Source organism: Podarcis muralis, chromosome 1 (assembly GCF_964188315.1).
Source record: "Podarcis muralis chromosome 1, rPodMur119.hap1.1, whole genome shotgun sequence".
In the NCBI taxonomy this organism is placed as follows: Eukaryota; Metazoa; Chordata; class Lepidosauria; order Squamata; family Lacertidae; genus Podarcis; species Podarcis muralis.
Genome location: NC_135655.1, coordinates 103,595,052 through 103,620,854, shown reverse-complemented (window position 1 = coordinate 103,620,854; position 25,803 = coordinate 103,595,052). Strand labels below are relative to the sequence as shown.

The window sequence follows — 25,803 nt, the reverse complement described above, 5'->3', positions numbered from 1 at the left end:
CAAACAGGAAATCAAAATTAATCAGCTTGTTTTCAGACACCAAATTAAATTTTAGGCTGCGACTTATTTACTGTACCAGGACTACAGGGTGAGAAGTTGAAACTCAAGCAGCATGTCACCCCTGAATTTCAGCTATGTAAAACTGCAGGTGCCTTTACCAAATTGATTTACTTGTGAGATGTCCCACTGATTTCAGCAGAGTTTAGGACAACTCAGGTCACAACTTGGGGAGTACATGACAACAAATTCTTGACACGGCTGTTATTAAACTGTTGAACTCTCCAGATATGGTGGCCCAATCTGATCTCAGTCACAGGTGGCACAGAGACCTAAATACAAGAAGTTGGGAGGGCCTTGAGGAACTCATTCTCTGCAAACTCTGATATGCACTGATCTCATCTCATGGAATTATATGTAGTTTTCCTTACATAAAAAATGACTAGAAATTTGTATTTTCGGAAGCAAACGTAGAAATGTGCATCTTGTGAGAAAGCACTTACAAAAATACATATTTAAATATTATTCAAATGAAACTCTTTGAGTGTTTTTAATGATGATTATGATGATGGAATGGGACAGAATGGTTGGACGAATGCATTGAGAAACACCAAAATAAGGTGTTTCTACCCACTTCTATTGGGAAGTGCTATCACTTGCAGGAGTCAGTCACAGATCTCAGACCTGTGAGACTGCAGCTCACAAATCTCACTGTAGGTCAAAACAATGAGTTTCATATTATTGCAGAAGCAGACACAGAAGATTTGCACATGTTTCCCCACTGCCTTCTGTAACATGTCATCTAGCCTTCAGACAACTGACATTTCATGCTGATTTGATTTTGTCTCACACAAACCAATAATTGCCTTCTGTACCGGAGTTAAAGCGTGAGGGATATATATCACAACATCCATTTTCACCAGAAAATGAAAGGTCACCATATCAAATACAAGTCATATACATCAGCTCTTGGCTCATGGGAAATGTGTCTGTGATCACAGTACTGCTAAACTGTCCTATGGAGCTTAGAAAGAAATTCTGCGGAGACACAAGCAAATGGCTTGTTCCACAGCCTAATACACCACACAGCAAGCTAGATAGAGCTTGCTAGCTAGCGGGTGCAATCTTACAAGAGGCGTTTCTCTTCTCTCTTTCACAAACACACACCCTCTAAATGTATTGGCATATAGACAGATTTAATCACTAAACCAAGGCACTGATAAGTTAGTGTCTTGCTTAATTATTGCAATTGATAGGATTCAGAGAGGGATCCTTGCATGGCTTAAGTAGCACCACAATTTTTGGCTGCTTCTCCATGCTAGCAATGAATTTTTCATAGCACAATAGTTAAAGGGAAAGTCCCAAGGACAAGGAATCCACTTGTCTTGCATGACTGTTGTGAAGGGCCTAAAGAACCTGCATCTTTTTAGGTGATATGTGTTAATAGATTTCTATTTGTGCTCTCTCAGAATTGTGTGGTGCTTTAAATATTGCATCTCTCACTCTGACCCTGATTAATGAAATCTGGCTGTATGTTAAAGTGCTTTTTTTTGTCACAAAGGGACTGGAGATTAACATTTTAAAAATCTGGTTCCAACTGCTCCCACACCATCCTACCAGACTATCACTTAAACTTCTATTAAAAGGCTGAACTTGGCCAAGCATCTGTTCTAAAGAAAATGAATATCTATTAAAGTCCTCGACATTCCAACTGAACATGGCTACATTTTTGTTAAGTAAGAACAGACTCGAGCATTTAAAGATTATTTGTATTAGTGGAAAGGTTGCTATAGAAACTGATTGCAGAGTTTAATTAGTTCTAAAGCAATTATGCACGTGTATATTGGTGTGTGTGTGTGTGTTTGTGTTTGTGTGTGTGTGTGTGTGTGTGTGTGTGTGTGTGTGTGTGTAAACAAGTTGAGATCATCCATGGCAATATCAAAACAACTTTCACAGTTCAAGGGCAAGTAGCCAAGTCAAGAGCATAGCAAAACTTGAAAAATGACACAGCATTGTTCTGGAGTGTGTGTGTGTGTGTGTGTGCGCGCTTTGTTTTGTGTTTTGTTTTTAAAAAATAAAAATAAAAATGTAACTATCAACAACCACCAACCCCTCTCTTTAAAGAGGTAAAAAAGTAAAGGACCCCTGGACAGTTATGTCCAGTCAAAGGCCACTATGGGGTTGCAGCACTCATCTTGCTTTCAGGCCGAAGGAGCCAGCATCTGTCCACAAATAGATTTCTGGGTCATGAAGCCAGCAGGACTAAACCGCTTCTGGTGCAACAGAACACCGTGACAGAAACCAGAGCGCATGGAAATGCCGTTTACTTTCCCACCACAGCTGTACCTAATTATCTACTTGCACTGGTGTGCTTTCGAACTGCTAAGTTGGTGGGAGCTGGGACAAAGCAACGAGAGCTCACCCCGTCATGGGGATTTGAACTGCTGACCTTCTGATCAGCAAGCCCAAGAGGTTCAGTGGTTTAGACCACAGCGCCACCTATTCCTCTCTCTTTAAAGAAAACTCAAGGTCTTCCAATGAAGCTGAATGTTGGAGGATTCAGGACAGATAAAAGTTCTTCATGCAGCACATAGTTAAAATGTGGAACTTGTTCCCACAGGAGGCAGTAATGGCCACCAACTTCTAAAAAGTACTAGACAAATTCATGGGGGACAAGACTGTCAATGGGTACGAGGCATGATGGCTATGTTCTCCCTCTGTTGTTAGACACATTATGCTTCTGAATACCAATTGCTGCAAACTGCAGGTGGGCAGAGTGCAGCCATTATCAAGTCCAGTTTTTAGGTTTCCCATGGGACTAGATGGGTCATTGGCCTGATCCAGCAGACTTGGTCCTATAGCTGTTTGACGGGAATAGTCCTACTACTAAGAAAGCTCAGCAGACACTAGTACAGTGGTGCCCCGCAAGACGAATGCCTCGCAAGGCGGAAAACCCGCTAGACGAAAGGGTTTTCCGTTTTGGAGGTGCTTCGCAAAATGAATTTCCTATGGGCTTGCTTCGCAAGACGAAAATGTCTTGCGAGTTCCTGCAGGGTTTTTTTCCTCCCCCCCCCCTTTTCCCAAGCCGCTAAGCTGCTTATCAGCTGATCCGTTAAGCCGCTAAACAGCTGATCCGCTAAGCCGCTAAGCCGCTTATCAGCTGATCCGCTAGCCGCTTAACAGCTGATCCGCTAAGCCGCTTATCAGCTGATCCACTAAGCCGCTTATCAGCTGATCCGCTAAGCCGCTAAGCCGCTTATCAGCTGATCCGCTAAGCCCGCTAAGCTGCTAATAGCGCTAATCCGCTAAACCGCTAATGGGCTTGCTTCGCAAGACGAAAAAACCGCAAGACGAAGAGACTTGCGGAACAGATTCTTTTCATCTTGTGAGGCACCACTGTAATTCTAAAAGGGAAGTGTAAAAAGCACAGAATGCGGCATTTGGCACAGAATCCAGGTTACAGAATACTTCACTTTCATTTTTTAAAAGGAAAAAGGGCTTAGCCCTTATGACTAAGGAAAGAAGCTTGAAAAAGTGCATCACTTTCCCCTATGACTAACAAAAACCAGGCTATATAAAACGAACAAACCAAAACAAATAAATTGCAAGTGTGAGGGGGATATGACTAATTAATACAGATTGCAAAAAAAAATCAGCTTTAATTTTGGTACAGATTTATTTTGGGGGAAGCATGAAACTCTCCTCCCAAGTAATCAGTCGAGACATAGGAGTATTTTAGAGATCAGTTTTAATCTTAGATATCCCACTGCCTCATTGTAGCAATTTGAGATGACCAAGTCAAAATGGACATGGGTATGAATCTGTAGAGTGCTTTTTATTTCAAAGAGAGAATATGGTGATCCGTGTACTAAAACAAATGACTCCAAGGCTACAGCCCAATTTGTTCAGAGATCTTCAAATCCCCTCACTATATGCAGACATTAATGTGACTGCTGCTTGCCAATAGTTTAATTTGCTACGGATTTAATTAACAGTTTAATTCCAGCAGGCTGGTAGACTTAACATATGCTCCCACCAAAAAGTTCAGTGGGGTTAGATGGAACTAAATCAGAAAGAATTATTTGAAAAGTCTATGAGTGCAAACCCTGCAGAATGGTTTGTGCTGAAAAGCAGTTTTTGCTTGAGGAAATTTTACAGATACTTGGCAGTGAAATAGGCAATTTAGAGACACATTTGGAACTTGTATATTGCTCCCCAGTGAATATGAGTGACTCTCCCTTTGGGTGCTACGCAGAAGGCCAAGTATGGTAAGGATAGTTGCATTGCAGGGCTAGCCAATGCGATGCCTTGATAGGGTTTCCAAAGTTTCCTGCAGTACTGCTCCTGAAATATGATTAAAAGCTGTTTTCTTGAAATAAAATAAATTTGAGCATTTCCCCCCTAAGGACATCCCTCAAGCCACACTTCATGCCTGCAATAAAAAACCTCAACCATACCCTGAAGTTCCCAACCCAGAAAGATCAAAGCAAGCTGCCAGGCATCCATCTATGTTTTCTCTGCCTCTTCCCCCTCAATATACTTTCAAGATTAACTTCTGGTGCTGTGGTAGGGCCTGGATCCACAATTTCCCCTAATATGCAACCAGTGAACACAGTCAGGTAAATGCTGGTTTAGATAACAAAAGGCGTGTGCAAATTTTCAAAGGATTTCCCACCCACCCCTTTGAAAAGTCTGCACAAAAACAGAATAGGATGGGCTTGATGGCCAACACTTGTGAAATGCCACAAACCGGATTAAGAACATTTTGTCCACCACCATTTTCTTTCTTCTTTTCTTACAGGAATATTTGGGGGGCTGGAATGCAAAACATGATCCTCCGTATACCATTTCCTACAGGTGACTTGATGAAGACTCATCATGACCTGGAAGATCTCCTGTTCTAAGTTCTCAGCTTTTTAGATCAGAACCATGCTTTTACTCTTCCACATTGTTGCTGTTTCTTCTCAATGCCACACCAATCCCTAAAAACATGCACATTTCACAGATATTTCTACAAGATGTATTTTATTAGTTGCAAAATGAATCTGCCGTCTTCCCTTCCCCTTTCATTTGATTATTAAACTGTTTTCCTCTCCAGAAGCTGGGCAATGTACCTTTTTGATTTACTGGTACAAGTCACTGTCCTTATTTAAAAAACAAAAAACAAGAGACAAGAGACAAAAGCAAAAACCTGGCAACTGTGCAAGCAGTGGGGGAGGGGAAGAATTTCCTTTCAAGCCAATTTGTTACTTAGATTCCCCTAGTCAAGTGAAAGCACAGCTAGGCTTCGGATTTTCACGTACTGCCAGCAGCTCACTCTGTCGCAGACTATACAATGCAAAGCGGAAAGTGACAGACTACAGTATATAATTTGGAATCATTAAACCCACACAGAATATACTTAGAACATGGAAAACCTATTGTGTCTTCAGGTATTTTTTTTTTTAATTAAAAAAAACCCGCACCTTGTAAATGTTTACAAACTCCAGTACTTTTGAAATTTTAACACTATTTGGGCTCTCCACCCATCCTAAAAAGCTCAGACTACATACTTCACCCAAACACAGTGTATTGGGGCTTAAAGTTATACCTACTTGTCTTGTTAGGTTACAAAACTGAATGGTTCTACTTCAGTTTAGTAAGAATCCTTGAATATCATCCAATTGCACCATGGACATATTTTAGCCATAAGCATCTAATGTAGGTACCAGCATGGCAGACAAAATATGTAGCAAAACATTGCAAATGACATAGTTAATTTTTTTTAAAGGGTGGAAATCACAACAGTACTTATTGAAGAATCCAGATAAGGAAAGCATGACTAAGATGCTGTAGACCAGGGGTAGCCACTCCCAAGACACTGCAATCTACTCACAGAGTTAAAAACCGGCAGTGATCTACCCCCTTTTTAGGGGCTCAGGTCAAAGATATTTAGCTTTTTATAGGGGAGCCAAAGTTGTTGAGATTCTTTGGGGTGAGCCAGTGATCTACCAGTGATCTACCACAGACGTCCAGTGATCTACCAGTAGATCATGTTGAACATGCCTGCTGTAGACAATGTATTATATAATATCCAGTGCTGTTTTTCTAGAAAAAGGCGTGCCAGAATTCTTTTGTTCTCTTATAATGGAAATGGTGTTCGCCTGAGAGATGCTGGAACTGAGTGCCGGTGAGTTCTGACTAAAAAAAAAAAGCTCTGATGATATCTAAAGGGAGCCTATGTTCTCTGCCATTCCACGAATATAGACTAAGGCTGCAATCCTATACTCAATTAGCAGTTATTACGTCCCACTGAATACAACAAAACTTATCTCAGTAGATATGCTAGCATTGTACTGCAAATTGTGGGCCCAGAATATCACTAAATATGAATTCGCAAGGAGATTTTTTATTTTTCTGTAAACCCTAGTGAAGATGTTCAATACCAATGCACTCAAATTCATGTAGCGGTTGGATAACTTGTCCGTGGTGAATTCGCCCATACAATGCCAACTCCCTTCCTTTCATCACAAACAGAACACACTTAGAGGGACCAATCTATGGATCACACACCACATTCAGCTGTCTTAAGTCACAAAGATAATACAATCTCCCTGCAGATATATTGTGTGCCTAAAACAACAGGCAAACATAATATAAATTACACCGCAAAAAGAGTTTCTTAAGATGAAATAGTTATGCCCTTATTATTTTCCATGTATGCTACAAAGATGGAAGTTATTTGCCCTTTAACAAGTAGTGCACAATTATCCTGTAGAATTCACAGTACCAACCTGTGTGGTGGGGTACAGCCATCTTTCCAACATAAATTTGTAGCTGGAATGGGATGGGACAGAACTCCTGTTACCACTGCTTTGCTGGGAGTAGCAGCTGTAGCACATTGCAGTGATGTGCTGATGGTGTTCCTGGCCTTGGTGTGGTAGGTGGGGTGGTTTTCCAGCTCTCACAGCCATGCCAGGGGCCAGGAAAAGCACACAAAACCTCGGGGGCCAGTTGGCATTTGAGCTGGGCTCCTAAGGGGTGGGGCTTCACAGCAGACCTGAGTGAAGACTTCACCTACCCTGGTCCGTTCTGAGAGCATAAAGGTGGGGTGAGCAGTGGATTTGGCATTCCAATCTTTGTGTGCCTTCCCCTCCCACCCTTCCTACTTTGTTGTGGTTCTATAGTTGTCCAAAGGGAATGAGACAACCGAAGTTTCAGACCTTCTTATGGGTTAGTGTAGGTCTTTGTTTACCTAGAGACCGATTGGCTGTGTCTGCAGGTTTTGCCTGCCTCACAGCAATCATCACAACTTTGAGATGTAAGAAGCGCTGGACTGGGTCCCTAGTGGAGATGGGCAGGGATGCCCCCCCATACCATAGGGGAATCCCCTTAAAGGATTGTGGAAGATGGCACTTCCTGTCCAGATGCCCAATTCAGGGGCATCTGCCAATGGACAGGCTGGTTGATCATTGACTACATGCCCAATGCCTGTGCCAAACCTGTTTCATCTGTACTCAATCAAGTTGAGGTTTAATTTGAACCCAGTACATGCCTCTTGGTATTCATCTGCCCTCTATGCACCCGCACCGCCCAGGTCCACAGTGGCCATGAGGTCAGGCACACACTCGCAAAATAAACTTGTCCACTTCAATCATTATGCTAACATAGGCTTCTCTAGGCATTTTATGTTGTAAACAGTCCTGTGATCTTTGAAGGGCAGTATAGAAATCTAATTTTTTAATAGTAGCCTATCCAGTCTTACATTGCATTAAACTGTGAATAAGCAAGGCTCCACATACCAGAGCTGCATGCCTCTTTCAGTTAATAGTTTAGTAAAATAATCCATCCTAATTCAGATGCTTTATGCATGCATGCATCCTATACAGTGTTAAGTTTTGCAAATAATTTCCATTGTCTCTTAGGTAGGATTTCAAAAGTTTGCACACAGCTTTCAGAAACTGTTTTGCATCCTAACTAAAGTCCTCTTAAAAAGCAAACCCTAAAATGCCAGTTATTTTGTTTTAAGTACAGAATCTGAAATAGAGTAAAAATTATGTGAATAATTGTGCTGCAAGAATTCTGAACCTCAGTAAAAAAAGCTCAACAGCAGGATATAAACTCTAACCTTCCAAGCACATCAGTTTAGGATTAGCTATAATAAGATACAGGATTAGCTACATCTTGTGACAAGGGGAAAAAATGTAGCTGAAGAATAGATGAGTCACTGCTTCTCATTGCTAGTTCCAGGAGATAATCCTTGGGAACCTATCCTACTGTAACACTCTCTGCCTATCAAAAGCACAGTTCTTCCTCTAAAGCCAGGGGATCTACCAATCAAGTGATTAGCAGGGAACATAACCAGGAATATGGATTTAGGCGTATACACAACAAAGCTTTTTAAATTAAAGGAAGATTTAGCAGCAACATTCAATGCAATAGTGTGTGTGTGTGTGTGTGTGTGTGTGTGTGTGCACGCTGCCCTACATTAGAGTGGTTAAGAGGGGTTTGCTGAATGTCTAGGTTTCCCCATGGATGATCTCTGGTTAAGAGTTCAAACCTACATAATAGTTACATTCAGAAATTCTCGCCCACACATTAGCAAAAACGTCAATTGCAAACATTCAGAATCTATTAAAAGAATAGCCCAAATACAAAGCACTTTGAATTCTATTGCTTTCCGTGAGAATTAAACATACACAACGTTCTGGCCATGCACTCACTTTACAGTGGGTTGTGTGTTACTCAGAAGCAGATTTCCAATGCTCCCGAGTATGAACTAGGTGAATTATTGTGTCCTCCCTCTGAAGGAAAGGATTATCCACTTGCTTTGGGCCAAGCTGGGAGACACTGGAAAGCCAAAAGACTCCTACTACTTCGGTGCATGTCCAAAGCTAATAGGGGGTGAGAGGTTGGCTGCTACGTCCTCCCCCAAGTATGGCTTGTGGGCGATGGGATCTATCTCTCCTATCTGTGTGATCTTTATTTTGATCTGCCTTATGATATTGATTCTCATCAGCACTATCAGCTGTGCTAGAATATGACGCCTTTCTATCTCTGGCAACATTACTTGCAATAAATTTCAAGCCACTGGAAGTTCCCACAGGTTGTCAGAAACTTTAAGACGGAGTGGATGTTTCCATCCTTGACCAACTCATCTAATGTAGTGCTGCCCCATTTATTAGGCAGCAGAGAGAAGCGGGTGCACCAAATGCTGCATGTTCCCGTGACTTTCCTGGCTCCATAAAACAGAGGTGTAAGAAATTAAAAAGGATAAGATTTGTGCCTTTCATGGAAGATGAAATTGTGCTGTCTTTGTGTCCCAGAAAGAAGCATGCAGGGGATAAATAAGAGAGATTTTGAGCTATCAGCAGTCATGAGGGGTGGACAGATACTGCCTTCCAAGCAATGAGTTAGGTTGTGTGTGTATTCCACTCTGCCATGAGAAAATCATTGGAGAGATGGGGAGTGTATGAGTGTACTTTTTATTGGTCCCACCCATGCTGGAATCTGGCCCTTAGGCTCAGAAAGGTTCCTTAGTCTTCCTCTAGATATAACAGGCAATTAGTTCTGCTATGAGAGGCATGTATGAGGGCTAACCTATCCTATCAGATGCAAACCAATTCTAAATAATGCAGCACAGGATTGTATATTGAATCATTTATCATATCTTTCCACTTTCCAGGTTATCTACTAGAGTTCAGTTTTCTAGTTTTCATGCATTTGCTAAGGTTATTTACAAAATAAAGAAATTTCCATGAAAATTTCCATTTCATTTTTGTCCTGGGCTGTAAAATGACTGAGATTAAGTACAAATGACTGAGATTAAGTCAGTTTGCTCCAGGACATGAATGAAATTAAATTCCTTTGTAATAACGATCCTCATTTGGAAAGCACAATTTTAGAACCCCGTTATTATTATCTTTGCAAATTCATGACAAAAAACATTTGGAAGCTCCAGCCAAAGAAGCTTGATGCTTTTCAACACGTTGCTATCATTAATTATTTGAGTGAAAGCTTTGATAATATAAACAAATGAATTAATAAAACGCAATTTTCAAGAAGGCAGAACTTCCAAATAGTCATATATCACATCCAAAGAAAATAAAAACCCACAACTCTAAAAATTTAGCTTCAAACCAAAAATTGCAATGTGGATAAAACAAGTAAAAAGTACCCTTATTGTATACAATAACATTTTTTTTAAAAAAACAGAATAATCGTGCCAGTTATCAGAAAAGGAAGTAAAATAGAAAGTTACCCTAAAAGACATTTCAAGATTCTCTCCACCCCAGATATCCATTCCTGCATCGTAAGTTCCTATCTCTTCAAAGTAGTTTCTGTCAATAGAAAATAGGCCACCAGCCATAGTAGGGGTCCTAGTTGAAAAACAAAACAAAAACAGAAAGGAAAAGGATTTTTTTTTAATGTATGCTTTGTGGAATTTAATAGGTGAAACTATAGCACATATCCTCCATATACTTTAGACATAATTATATTCTATTTACTATAAGCTGAAGGTGCATAATTAGGCATCATAGTTTTGATTGCCTGCACATGCAATTTCTGGTCATTTATTTCTTTATTTAAGACACCTAAACTGCACCTTTATCCACATATGGGTTCCAGGGCAGTGTACATAAAAAAACAGAAATCTTCATACTTCAATATACATCTAAATGATGCATGCATTTAGAATACATTCCAAAAACTGGCCAAATCCTGCATGCATGATAAAAGCTGCTTTAAATTTATATATGTATATCATCTTATATTTTATGCCAATGGAATACTGTATTGGGTTTCTATATTCCTCTTCTAAAATAACCTAAACAAAATATAACTTTTGATGTATTTGACTCCATCTTGAGAGTGCTCATTAAACTGGTGGGCACAATCACTTTACAGGATTGTAAAATCTTGCAAGAGACAAATCCAGTTAGTGTGCTGGTTTATACAAACAGTACTGTCTGAATCCCTGAAATTATCCATTATACTCTCTCTATATATTTTAAAAAGTTTAAATCAGTTCATTTTCTTTAAAATCTGTTTAGAGATGTATACTCTGCAATAAATATAATGGTTCCACTTAAAAAAAACCAAAACCCATCATAGAAGCATTAGAATGAAGGATGGATGCTTTATTTCAATGATCTGATTACTTGATTCTATTGGGTATTATAAACATGTACTCTAAAGTGCCTAACTGAGGAGCTGAGAATGCAGTACTAAGCCTTAAGTCATTTGATTGTTATTGAATATATTCCATTGATTTATCACAATGTATGCATTGTATATTTGATACCAGAGCAGGTTATACTGGTTTCTTCTTTTGTCTCCATAACTGTCTAGGCAATTTTTTTTCCAGGTATCCACTGTTTAAAGTGGTATGCAGGAAGCAGAAACCAAACAGGATGTAAAGGTAAAGGTACCCCTGCCCGTACAGGCCAGTCTTGACAGACTCTAGGGTTGTGCGCCCATCTCACTTAAGAGGCCGGGGGCCAGCGCTAGGTTGGCAGGCGCTGGGACTGAGCAGCGGGAGCGCACCCCGCCACAGGGATTCGAACCGCCGACCTTTCGATCGGCAAGCCCTAGGTGCTGAGGCTTTTACCAGGATGTAGGGAGCGGGAAATGTGCTCTTTGCAAGATAGTTGAAGTCAAAAGACTTCTATTGCAAATGTGTGTGTGTGCAAGCACACATGCAAGATGAATAATTACTTCTTGTGAATTATTCAATGGTTTCAATGGAACATATGCACTCAGATTTTTCCCAAGAACATGTTTTATTCCACTTAATTCTGCTCATTATTTTTGATTCATAACTGGGAACTGCATGCAAGTATTTTCCTCTATGTCTTAAGTTTGAACTGAGTTCCTTGTGTTGTAGGCTTTTGATAAGTTACATGGCCACAGAGTTCTATTTTCTAGATTAATCAGCAAAGGAATTTCTTGTACATGGATCTAAAACCACAACGCTGTAGCTGATAGAACGGGGGAAGCACTTTTCTCCTAGATGAGAGCTCTAGAAGATTTTGAGCTATGGTTTATGCAGCGGCAGTACCCAATGGTGGAACTGTTTGCTGGCTTGAAGACATGGGCATCATTCTCTCTCTCTCTCTCTCTCTCTCTCTCTCTTTCACACTCACACCATTCAGATAATGGCATTTAGGAGCTGGTGCTTCCCATGAATAACCAATCACAGAGAAATCTTATTTGCATGATTGCTTCCCTCCCTTTTTGAGAGGGATGACTTGTATGCGTGGGGGCCCTCTGCTCACAAGTGACGTTCTCTCTGTAGTAAAGAGAAGGGCACCCAAGCTGCTCCTCCACTACATATAACCTACCAGCATATAGCCATGAAACGGGGCTACAGGGAAGCAACAATGAAGGCAAAGACCAATGGATGGAAAGCATACCACCTATGTCTTAGCACTTTGGTCTTAGGTGTAAACACTGACCCTTCATTGTACATGTTGATCCGAAGTAATAAAAGCAAAAGGCTCATGCATGTGACTCAGAGGGTGTAAGGTACAAGAAGTCTCAAAACTGGAGCTCTGACAGTATGCTTCAAGCCCTTCAGTATCTGTCCCGATGGGACAGTGGTCAGGCAGAGGGAGCTGCTCATTTTATTTCTGCTGCTCTACAACACCATCACAGCCAATAACCATAGGGTGATGCAACTGAACTTACATGCTGCATTTTGATGGGCTTGTTTTTACTTCATTTGTCATTTTGAATATATAGGGTTGTATTACTCTCAGAGAACAGAAGGCATTCCCCAGGCTGGGCTTATTACCTCTGAGTACTTTTTGAGATTTACTCCTGGTTTCTTTGCTGTAAGCTGTTTTGAGCATGATTCTTTTTGTGGAAAGGTAGGATGCAAACAAAATCACGATGGTGATGATTCCTGCTGTGGCCCTGTAAGGGCTGGGCTAGTGGCAGCAACCTGAAGTGACCCTGGAGCTAAGAGATGTGGAACCAGCCAGGACTGGAGACAGTGACAGCGCCATGACACAAAACAGGAGGGAGGAGAAAGGAGCAAGCCAGAATCAGGACTAAGGAGTAACCAAAATGTAAGAACATGCCAGAGCTCAGGAAAACTGTGATGCTCAAGCAAGGCTCAACTAGAACAGGGAGCCTTCTTAGACATGCCTTATAGCTTCCATAAACCATGCCTGGCTAAGGAGCTAGAAACCCCAAAAAGAAAAGAAAACAGGCCAATGACTGCTGTTGAGAAAGGAAGAAAATGGAAAGCCTGGGGAAATGGAATCCTGGAAGAGAAAGACAGACATACAGATATTGAAAGGGCAGAAAGAACCATCTCATTGTCTGGATGGCTTATTCACAATGAGAAACTATTTTAAAATGTTACTACACTGAGATATCAATGTGGCATTCATTTTATATCAGAATGGGCGATTCAGTTTCTAGTATTCTCACCTTTTGGTTTCTAAGTTAATAATATGATGTTTTATCCACGATCCATGGACAGTAAGGCCAAGTGTCCATCTGTCTATAAACAATATGGGTTTATGTCAGGGCTGAATAAGAAACCATACAATCTGCTAAACAGGCACTTTTTTCAGGTACTGACCTCGTTTATTGAACATATCCACAGATGCCCCTTCACCACATTCACATTATGCTCTGAGTTTGTGCAACCCTGACTTCTAAATCAGTAATATATGCCCAGGTTCTGACCAGAGCAAGTAGAGATAAGGCACTTCTGTTTACGCTTCAATTGACTGCTTTGCAGCTATTTCAGGAAAAAATAAGCAGCATCCTTCAGAGAAGGCCCAGTGCCTATAATAAGGCTATTTAAAACGTACATGATTCGGTGACTGCAGACTTTGTTTCCAGGTAAAGAAGAATATGATAAGGCAAAATTGATGTTAAATAGCAATGGACCATATAGGCTTGAATTTAATTTGAAATAGCATTTAATTTGCTTGAACTGAATTCTGAATCTTTGTTTGCAACATTAAGTACCACTAATTACTCTTTAAAATGACTCCCCATAGCTTCTGTTCAAAGCAGATATGATAAATGATCTATATATCAAGTTCCTTTCAAAGGAACAGATTATACTCAGAGTTCTCTCTTACAACTATCTTAGATGACAATTACCTGCAGGCTTTTACAATACAGACACTGAATTAATTAACCTTTGCCATAAATTATAGCAACTCTAGCAAAGGCTGATATTTCTATTGCTTCAGCTCCTTAATAATCTCACAATACAAGATGACAAATCAGCTGCTTGTTATTCCTAAGGCACACAATGACGACTTCTGCACAATTCCCCTCCCCGCCCCAATGAAACTGAATTCCATTGGGTGAAAGCCAACGTTAGTCATACTCAGAAAAGACCCACTGGACTACTTTGTTTATTACTTCGTTGGGTATAACTCATTGTCTCCACAAGTGGGCATATACAGTGGTACCTCGCAAGACGAATGCCTCGCAAGACAAAAAACTCGCTAGACGAAAGGGTTTTTTGTTTTTTGAGCTGCTTCGCAAGACGATTTTCCCTATGGGCTTGCTTCGCAAGTCGGAAACGTCTTGCAAGTTTGTTTCCTTTTTCTTAACACTGTTAATACAGTTGCGACTTGACTTCAAGGAGCAACTAATGGAACGCGGTGTGGTAGCCTTTTTTGAGGTTTTTAAAGACTTTGGTGATTTTTGAAGCTTTTCCAAAACTTTCCCGACACCGTGCTTCACAAGACGAAAAAAATCGCAAGACGACAAAACTCGCAGAACGAATTAATTTCATCTTGCGAGGCACCACTGTAGAACCAGAACTGTGCTTCTTAAAATTGAGCACATTTTGATACTCCTATATTGTTGCAAATTAGGGATGTATAAAATACTGCAATATGAACCTGCTAGGGACTGATTGACAAAACCATTGCAGGAATCACTGCTGCTAGCTTAGCTGTGCAAATAATTGCTCATGAAAGCAATCTGTGTGTAACATGGGAAGAGGAGACTTGAGGAAGACCACGTCTCCTCTCTAGTGGTTTTCATTCATAGAGACAATGACATCATCCAGAGTTCACTGGACATGCAAGTAACAGTTCCTTGTGCAGTTAAACTAGCTGCAGTATGTCTTTATTAAATCTGACTTACAGGGGCTTCCAGACCACTTAAAACAGGGGTCAGCAAACTTTTCCAGCAGGGGGCCGGTCCACTGCCCCTCAGACCTTGTGGGGGGCTGGACTATATTTTGAGGGGGGGGGATGACGCAAGAGCACCACGAGCCCCGGTGGCTGCTTACCTGTGTCTTGTGAGCAGCAGGGGCTGGCAGCGGCGGGGAGATGATGAACAGCACGCGAAAGGTCTCCGGAGAGGGGCTGCTTAAAATGGCAGCCACTCGAGTGCTGCTGCTGCTGGCACCAACAAAGCCCAGCCCCCTTCCTCCTGTAGGCAGGGCAGGGAGAAGCCAGGAGGAGGGAGGGAGGAGGCACCGCCACCGCCCCCATATGAGGGAGAGGGAAAGAATGTGTGCGCTGGCAATCCACGTGGCAATTCCCAGACCGTCTGAGGGCTGGATCCAGAAGGCAATTGGGCCTGATCTGGCCCGCGGGCCTTAGTTTGCCTACCCATGACCTAAAGCCATGAGTTTTCATGAATATCAGCAGGAGCACATGAAGACAAGTGGAACTGCATTTGCTGGGATGGGGAGAACTGTTAGCAAGGTCAGGAAACCTGCGAGTTGGTATTCTGGGTGGCACAGATGCCTCCAAACCACCAGTTCACCTCTGAATTCACCAATGCCTTTCCTTATTCTGGCAAATGCCAGTAGGGTGCCATTCCCTCTCCATCTTCCCCTCATGCACCATCACTGATGAATAGACAACACAAGGATGGGAAATTTTAAGGGAGCTGAAGGTGTATGATAAAGCCTTAATCACCAGTCCTCTCTTCTCTCCTATCATTCCATGTACACAACATGTGCTCAAATGCAAATCTCACCTTTTGTCAGTGAACATTTCTGTAACCCCACCTTCCTTCCAACAACTTGTGTGTGTTTGTGTATATGCATGCATACTCTGGGGAAACTATTGGAACTGGGCTCAAAAACTGCTTCCAAATGAAAGTCACGATAAACTACTTGAACTGGGGGGAACGGGATTCACAGACACATTTAAAAATATACATCTAATTAATTCCTTACAGATCACAGGCTATACAGATTAAATAGCTTTTTTCAATGCACACTGAAGTTACCCATACTTTGACTAATTACATTCCTTCCAATGCTTGTCAGAAGTTCACTGAAAAACGTCAACATTAAAAAGGCAATAACAACACAGAGATGACAGCCCCAAATACTCAAAATCATTACCCAGGTCCACGAGCACATATCATTTTGATGAAAATATTGACATTTTTAAGTACCCTTGGGTTATTTTGCTGTGGTTTGGTTACAGACTTCTTAGCGTAGTTATGTTTTCAAAAAAATTCCCTGGAATGTTGAGGACTAAAAAATTGCTTTTTTAAAATGAAAGCTTATGGAGGCAGCCATATACTGAATGTATTAAATCCCTTAAAATTGGAAGTTGATTACTTTAGGGATTATGCAAGACTGCCAATTAAAGATAAAGGGTCTTATCCAGGTCTGGTTGAGTGCAAGACTGCTCACCAAGCACTTTCTTCTCCCCTCTCTCCAAGGAATATAATGTACTGCTTTTCCCCTTTCCCCAGTGTGGCTAGAGTAGGAGCACAGGCAGTGGCGTAGCGTGGGGGGTGCAGGGGGGGCGGCCGCACCGGGCGCAACATCTGGGGTTAGGGCAAATCCACGGGTTAGGGGGCGCAAATCCACGGGTTAGGGGGTGCAAATTACTTGCCTTGCCCCGGGTGCTGACAACCCACGCTACGCCACTGAGCACAGGACAGTATTCAACTAACTTTAACACAGAGTAGACCTACTGAAATTAATGGATTTAAGTTAGTCATGGCCATCAATTTCAATAGGTGCATGCTGAGTAAAGGTTGGATGAATACAACCCTCAGTAGTTATGGGTCAAGCAACGCAAGGCATTAATCATGGAACTCCCTCCTAAAGTGCATGGTTGTTGTTTTTGAACAAATATCAAAATCCCAGCAGAGAGAGAGAGTGTGTGTGTGTGTGTGTGTGTGTGTGTGTGTGTGTGTAATGGCATTTAACCTTCTGACCCCAGTTGTGGCCCTGACCTGGATCATCCCTAGCCTGAGTTAGCTATGCACTATAATTCTCCAGCTGGGCCAATATATGAGTATATTTTGTCTATGGTTCAAACATTGAAGTGTTCATCTATGAGAATGCTAACTTGGGGATGAGTGGGCAACACATCTCACCAGTGCTGCAACATCTGAACTGGCTATCGGTCCATTTTCAATGTGCTGCTACTGACCTTAAAGTGCTTCTCAGCTTGGGATCAGAGTATCTGATGGACCACCTACAAGCCAATTTATGTTGTGAAATCATCTTCAGAAATTCTCCTTCAGGTTCCTCCACCAGCAAAAACATTACAAAATCCTTTTTCCACAAATGGACTTACTCCTTGCAGAGTCAGGCAAAGGGCTATCTATTAAGATTCTCAGGAGACACTTACACATTCAAAATCTGTATCTTTCAGATTATGTTTGCTTAAAGGAATATACCCTCTTCCTAACATTACTGTTTTTAAACTAGCAAAAAGAACATACCCTCAAATACAAGAACATAAAAGGTAAAGGTAAAGGGACCTCTGACCATTAGGTCCAGTCGTGACCGACTCAGGGGTTGCGGCGCTCATCTCACTTTATTGGCCGAGGGAGCCGGCGTACAGCTTCTGGGTCATGTGGCCAGCATGACTAAGCCACTTCTGGCAAACCAGAGCAGCACACGGAAATGCCATTTACCTTCCCGTCGGAGCAGTACCTATTTATCTACTTGCACTTTGACGTGCTTTTGAACTGCTAGGTTGGCAGGAGCAGGGACCGAGCAACAGGAGCTCACCCCGTCACAGGGATTCGAACCGCCAACTTTCTGATCGGCAAGTCCTAGGCTCTGTGGTTTAACCCACAGTGCCACCCGCGTCCCTCTAATACAAGAACATAGGAAACAGCTAACTAAAATAGTACCTTGGTATATTTAAGTTCCGTCAACACTGACCACAGCGGACGCTACTCTCCATAATTTATTTCCCAGCTCATTTTAGAAATGCCAGGGACTGAACCTAGGGTCTTCTGCATGCAAAGCAGATGTTCTGCTGTTGAACTGTACCCTTTTTCAAGAATGCTCAAAGAAAATAGCTTTAAAATGTCAACCGTAACTATATTCTTGGTTCTTATGGTGTTTCATGGACTATCACATTGAAGTAAATCTTGTATTCTTCTAATCTACGTGATACATTATGCTTTTTGCATGAATCTAACCTGAAATTGCATAAGTCCACAGACTGATACTTCTTGTACATACACAACAAGTGATAAAAACAAAAAACATTCTTTGTCCCTACCTCTTACCTCACAGGCAATGTTCTGTCTCCTTTTCTTCTGTCCATCTCTCTCTGGGGAACAGGATACCAACGAAAATTAAGTTTCCAGTTAAAACCTCCATAAGTCATGTCTGACCCAGCCATATACTCAAAAGTGTCATCGCTGATCACATCAATAATTGGGCAAACAACAATCTTTCTATAAAACAAAAAGTAAATATGCAAGCAGGTAATTTTCAATGCAAGGAAATCTCTCTGGCCTCAAATACACATGTGCATCATTGCCAGGCCTGCATTCACAGAGCCCTCAATAATCATCCATTTGGTAGAATAAAGGGAATCTAGATGGTTAAATCCAGGTGCTGCCTCCCCCCCCCCCCGTGCACCCCTTTCGGAACAACTGATTACTGCTTTGTTTGAAGAGGGATATATGGCAGCTGGAACAGGGAGATGACCAATGTATGAAGCACCCATTTGGACATAGGATTTGTCATCCAGCTAGAAGGACACACACAAAGCCTTGCTTCTAGAGCAGGAATGGATAATGTGTGGTCCTCCAGATGTTGTGAGACAGCAGCTCCCACCATACTTTAACACTGGCTATGTTGGCTGGGGTTGATGAGAGTTGGAATGCTACAGATTCCTTATGCATGTTCTAGAGGCAGAAAGCCCTCGTGAACAAGGTTACAGTTTTGAAATGCATATGCTATACATACTATCCACAGCACATTGAAGCACTACCATGTTCCTTTGAGTTCAATGGGATTCCAACACACGTAACTTCCTCCACATTATGTGCTTTCCACTCCACCTTTAAAATAATCTGCTGTGCTCACATATTACTGATGAATAGTTCTGTGCAGCTAACAAAGCAAACTGTACAGCTTCCATCCCCCCCATCAGTTTAATAAAAAAATGGTATTTGTTTCTCTGGCTTTTAAACTCATTAATTCAAGAATGATTTTATGCTGCTTGTGCCAGCTTTTCTGTGGATATTGCATTGATTTTAATGTTTCAACTTCGTTATTGTTTGGAGTTTGTGTGAACAGCCCAGAGGGCATTGTTAATGGGTGGTCAATAAATGTCTAAATTCCAGCTGTATTGGTCTGGACAGAAAATGAAATAATTTTTGTGTGTGCAGGTCTATCAGCTAGAAAACAACCAGAAACATACATTTCTGTCATCCTTAACCTAATGAGAAGAATACAAACCAGAGAAATAGTGTGTGTATAATACAAACTGTAAAAGTGAAAACAAGGATGACAAATTAGTCTGACAATGTAATTAACAGTAGGAAGCCACAGGAAGAACAGCGAGAAATGTTATTTGTGCTTTTGTAGGCTGGATCCAAAAATTATTGAGATTGGATGGAGCCAAGGATTATGGACTCCATGTACATCCCCTTCAACATTTCTCCGATGAAAATAGGGACGTCCCATTCCATAATGGTAATTTTACTATTTACACCCCACACATCTTACTGGGTTGCCCCAGCCACTCTGGGCAGCTTCCAACATATATAAAAACATAACAAAACATTTTTAAAAACTTCCCTATACAGGACTGTCTTCAGACAGCTCAGGGGTCGGATAACTCCCTACCCTCCAACATTTCTCCAATGAAAATAGGGACATCCTAAGGAAAAGTGGGACATTCCAGGATCCAAACAGAAACCGGGGCAGCTTCTCTAAATCAGGGACGTCCCTGGAAAATAGGGACACCTGGAGAGTCTGCATATATGACCTGAAAGCAATATTGTTTTGAAGGCGTGTAGCTGGTGAAGGTGAAGTGGAAGGGTAGCAAAAGATCTGGGTGAAAGCTGGCCTTGGGATAGAAGCTACTTCTCAGCAGTTGGAATGATCTCATTGGGTTGAGGCACCCGATTATCTGTTTCCACTGTGCTCCAAGGTCAGGGCCTGCTAACAGGGAAGTTGTTTCAACTGTGCCAGAAAGTTCTAGCTTTGAAGGCTTCTGACTAGTTCAGGGGATTCACCCCAGTTAGTATGCATTTCATTATAAAGCTAGCCTTTTCTGTTTTGTTATCTCTGCTTCTATTACCTTGCCTCTTTGCAATAACTCTTTGGAGAGATAATACTTTTTGTGCTACGGGCTAGATCTTTTAGGATTGATGTTCTATGATATGTAGTGAGTTAGGGCGAGTTAGCATTGTTATTTTCTTCCGGTTCATAATTCCCAACTGTATTTGTCAATTGGATTTTTGAACCCCAATCTGGGTGAAGATAAAACAACAGTTATTGCACATCATAAAGACTATGATTCTATGTTGCGGACATTCCCTCCTGTATGAGAGAGAAGTAGGAAGTCTGCCACCTGCATTTTCTGGAGTTATTTGTATAAGACACATAGTGTGTGTGTGTGTGTGTGTGTGTGTGTGTGTGTGTGTGTGTGAATTGTTGTAACTACCTTCAGGATTGTGACAAGTGAGGTATACATTTTCTAAATCCGTAAATAAAATAATTAACAATGGGGCCACTCAGATCTGTCACATTAATCTGGAGGACATGTCTCGTTAACCCAATTTCTGAACAATGGAGCCAAATAAAAAATGTGCAGGCCTACTTTTGTTCTAGAAAAGACCAGAAAGGCCTTGGCTGAGACTTATATTTTCAGTATCAGCCCATAAGACATTTCCCAAAACTAACTGAAATAGTATGTAAGAAGAAGTTTATAATAAACTTACTTCTAATTAAAGCTCTCCTGGTAGATGCTATCACAGTGCAAAAGCTATACAGGATTAGTCCTGAATTCTCACCTGTCTTCCTTGATTCTTGCCAGCAGGGGCTCCAGCCAGCCTAAAGTGCATTCACAGTGTGCATCCAGAAAAGTTATGACTTGGCCCTTGGAAGCTGCTGCTCCTCTAAGCCGAGCTCGAATCAGTCCTGATCGCTGTTCCATCCTAATGATTTTTACTGGCACTTGCAAACTTTTCACATAATTCTCTAATGGGACCTTCAGAAAATCTGCCAAATGCAAATTGGGGGGGGGGGGGGAATACAACAAAGTGTTTGTTCAAATGAAATTTGGAGGCCAAAAGGAACACAGGATATAAATTGTGTTGTTAAGATGCCACACACTGCTTTCTGAAAGGATGACTTCCTTGCAACACTCTAATAAACGCATTTGCAAAGGTCAAAAGATTCTGAAGCAGGAAACAAAAAGCTACTGAGAGACATATTGACAATTCACAGAATAAAGGAGGGAAATAAGGCCAGCAGAAAAAGAGAAAGAGCACTATGTGAATGCTGAGGTGAATACAGCATCTATTTGTTTCATAGGTCATGTGGGGTAACAGCCTGAAAATGAGCACCAAGTGGAACAGATGCAGGGCACACTGTCTTGCAGCTGTGCAGGGTAAATTAGCATGGGTATCCTACACATACTGGGACGCGGATGGCGCTGTGGTCTAAACCACAGAGCCTAGGGCTTGCCGATCAGAAAGTCGGTGGTTCAAAACCCCGTGATGGGGTGCGCGCCTGTTGTTTGGTCCCAGCTCCTGCCCACCTAGCAGTCCGAAAGTAGGTCAAAGTGTAAGTAGATAAATAGGTACCTCTCTGGTGGGAAGGTAAACGGCATTTCCGTGCACTGCTCTGGCTTGCCAGAAGCAGCTTAGTCATGCTGGGCACATGACCCAGAAGCTGTCTGCAGACAAACCCTGGCTCCCTCAACCTATAGAGCGAGATGAGCGCGCAACCCCAGAGTTGTTCGTGACTGGACATAACGGTCAGAGGTACCTTTATCTTTATCTTACACATACAGACTCCTTCTCTGCTTCTTGTATGAGAGACAGACAAACAGAATATACTCTGGCTCACATAAGTCCATAAGGGACTCCAACATCATTCCAGTGCATGAGAAAGAACACTTCTGATAAAGAAGCAAAGCAAATGCTGGTCATATTTTTATGCTGAGACGATAGATAGCTACTGTCTTTTGGGGGGTGGGGGGGGGGAGCTACAAGGAATTATGCCTCTCGCCCACACTGGAGCACTTGAAAATACTTTTCCTGGTCATAATTACTTCCCCCGCCCATCTTAGGCAGCACTGAATAGGTTTTTGAAGACTTGAAACAACTGACTTTTCAAAATAATAATGTTTCCTTAGCTATGTAAAGAGAGATATAACCAGTGTTGCTGGCTGCTGAAAGCACTTCCTTTGGAAGAGCAAGGCATTATGATAGAACAAAAGAAGAAAAATTTATAAAAGAAGTATTTGGCCAAAACAAAAGGTATTGACATATAATGGTATTTATCTATTAAAACATTCCTACTCTGTCTTTCTGTCATTAAGACATCCAAGCCAAACAATAAATATTCCATATTTGATATGTAACAAAAAGCAATATGATCCTATGAGATGGAAGCAGACGGAATTACTGTATTTTCAAATGCCTTCTTAATACAGTTTTCACCATGTTCCAAAAGGCCAAAAGAAAAATGTGCATGGGCAGGTTTTCTGGAAGAAGGAATTCCAAAGTTCAGGAGTAATTCTTTCCTATACAGCAATATAATTTCTCTCACAAATACACTGCAGAGCATAGTAAGGTGACCTGAGTGATTGAGAATAATCATTTTGGCGGCATTGGCCCTGTACACAATTTAGACCTTTGGAAACCACATAAAATGGGACCTCCTCTTCCCATCCTAGAGGGAAGTCTGTTGAGAGGTCCAGGAGAACCATACAAGGACATGCATACCTAGTATGTATCACAAAAACGGGACAGAATTCCTAGAAAAGGATCTAGATAACTGGTTTCATCCAGAAATACCTGTAGCAAGGCTTACTACTACATCATTCAGAACCCTCCCACAAAATAGTACATTTGAGAATGGTCAGTCATAAGGAGTGCCCAGCCTGTAGCTGGTCAGCTATGGGTCAACTGGTCCCAAGTTCACCTCAGCAGGATAGAACAGGAGTTTCTGTAATACAGTGGTGCCTCGCAAGACGAAATTAATCCATTCCGCGAGTCTCTTCGTCTTGCGGTTTTTTCGTCTTGTGAAGCACGGCTATTAGCGGCTTAGCGGCTATTAACGGCTTAGCGGCTTTAAGAAAAAGGAAAAAACTCGCAAGAACTCGCAAGACGTTTCGTCTTGCGAAGCAAGCCCATAGGGAAATTCGTCTTGCGGAACGACTCAAAAAACGGAAAACCCTTTCATCTAGCGAGTTTTTCGTCTTGCGAGGCATTCGTCTTGCGGGGCACCACTGTACTTGTCCTACTACAGATTCTTTTAAAACTGTTAATCCCCTTTTCTGAGTGGCATTAACAATCTGTTACCTGCTGAGCAAGTCCCACCGGGTAAATTTACTAAGCCTGGGTGTGCATGTGGCAGGCCTCACTTCTGCAAGTATTCTGTCCACATTCTCTGCATGCACACACTGAAAAGTATCTATATAAACTTGACAAGCAATTGTCAGTTATAAATTGAAGCTCTAGACAGAGCAGGTATGGTTCATTTTGTCTGTAAAAGTATGTGTTCACCATGGGCTACAGTGGGTCTCTCTGGCTCACTCCAGGGGTCAGCATTCAACAAACCCCAACCTGCTCTGAACAGTGACACTCCACAACATTGCCCAGATACAATGATGATACTTTCCCTCACTACCACTGAGCAGGCAAAAGGGAATCTCACCTGCATCTGATAGACTTGAGTACACATTTTTCACCACTCTAGCCATTGTCCCCATAAAACCTAGGATTAACAGCAATGCAAGATTTTCAGAGTAAACAGATTTCATTTTCTTTTAAAAAGTATTTTACATTCTTATCGCCTTGCCACAACATTACTCTGGAATTATTTATTCCTTATCATAATTTGTTTTCTGTTCACTCATACCTCTTTCACTGGCATCGTCTACCAAGATAATCTCAGAAAGTAGATAGTGTGGAGACCGATTTATAACACTGTAAATAGTACGAAGTAGAGTGCTCCAGGCTTCATTATGAAATACTATGACCACACTTGTGTTTGGTAGTTCATCAGGGTAGACTTTTGTCTTGCATCTGTCAAAGACAAAAAGGAAGTTGATTTATTCAGAAATTCATTCCATGGCACTAAATAATGGCATACAAGTTAATCAGGTTCCAGAAGCCAGGCCCCAAGGTTGCTGCACTGAAAGCAGAATGAAAGCAGAATATTAATCTCCCTAAACCTGCATGAAAGATTCCTGCTGGTAACAAATGAATCTATGCTGTGGGTAACAGGGATATTAGTATTAAGACTCATGAAATCCACCTTCTAAAGACATTTTATTGCTCTCAAAACACTGAAAATAACAAGAATCAATGTTTTAAAAACAGCAAATAATAAACTCAGCACCAAGCATCTGCACACAGAGAGAAAACAAAACATCAAAAGGTATTTCTCATTTAGCCTTACATGCCTACACTCTCAGACATACATCTATGTTCACATGCACAAATAAAACAGCATTTCAGCATTGTTCTCCTTCCCACATCTTATTGATGGCTGGATTATTAAACCTCCTCAAAATGTAAACAATATCTCCTTGATCTATGCTTAGTATCCTTGCTACTGAAAAATCATGAGCAGCTAATCTGGTGAGGCAGAGACATAGCAGTAGAGACTGTGTTGGTGGGGAAAAGCCAACATTACCACCTCAATTTGTCTAGCTACAAGTCTCAAAAATGTTCTTTTGATACTATGCAGCACTTGCACCTAAAAATCTGATGCTACTGTCTAAGCAGTGGGGGAGAGCAGGTGGGGGCATGGCTGGCGCACGACCTGGAGGTGTGGTGCGCTGCCCGCAGGGGCATGGTGCGAGTTCTGGGGGCATGGCGTGCAGCTGAGATGGTACCCCACCAGGGTCGTGGTGCCTGGGGCGATGCCCTCCCCCCCGCCCCCCTCTTCCTCCGCCAGTGTGTCTAAGCATTTCCCCCCGGGGTGATTTACATATAGGCACATAAAAATACCTTTACATTTTATACTGCATACTTAAAACAGCAGTGCTATTTATTCTTCCTGTTCAAAACTATGCCACATTAAAAGAAACACGACTACAATTACAGGAGCTGTAAACAAACAAATAAAAGAAAACCCTGTTTTCATCTTCCTCGGGACATTACAATAATTTTGATTGCTGGCAATATTCTAGTGAGTGAAATGTTTTCCTTTGGAAATCATGCATTTGTCAAATGGAGATTTATGAATACGCATGAAGTAAGTACAGCTGTTTAAATGTGATGAAAACACACTTTCCAAGATCAATAACATGAAAACAGAGTGCACTACATACCTATTTACTATTGTTCCCTTTGGCTATGTACAAATTATGTGACCATAAACTGTTCCACTGTGGCTTTATCCCTTTCAGGATTGTATTGATT

General features: G+C 41.5%; 1 protein-coding gene across 2 annotated transcripts in view; it reads right to left on the bottom strand.

The window, feature by feature from the left end:
- GALNT13 (polypeptide N-acetylgalactosaminyltransferase 13) overlaps nucleotides 1-25,803 on the bottom strand; it is a 151,640-nt gene that overhangs the window by 56,141 nt on the left and 69,696 nt on the right. For both annotated transcript variants that reach the window (XM_077936298.1, XM_077936301.1), the window contains exons 4-7: nucleotides 24,293-24,459; nucleotides 21,214-21,421; nucleotides 18,469-18,639; nucleotides 10,238-10,355 (exon numbers count right to left, since the gene is read on the bottom strand). In XM_077936298.1, the coding sequence (XP_077792424.1) occupies nucleotides 10,238-10,355; nucleotides 18,469-18,639; nucleotides 21,214-21,421; nucleotides 24,293-24,459 (664 nt within the window). The remainder of the gene's footprint in view (nucleotides 1-10,237; nucleotides 10,356-18,468; nucleotides 18,640-21,213; nucleotides 21,422-24,292; nucleotides 24,460-25,803) is intronic.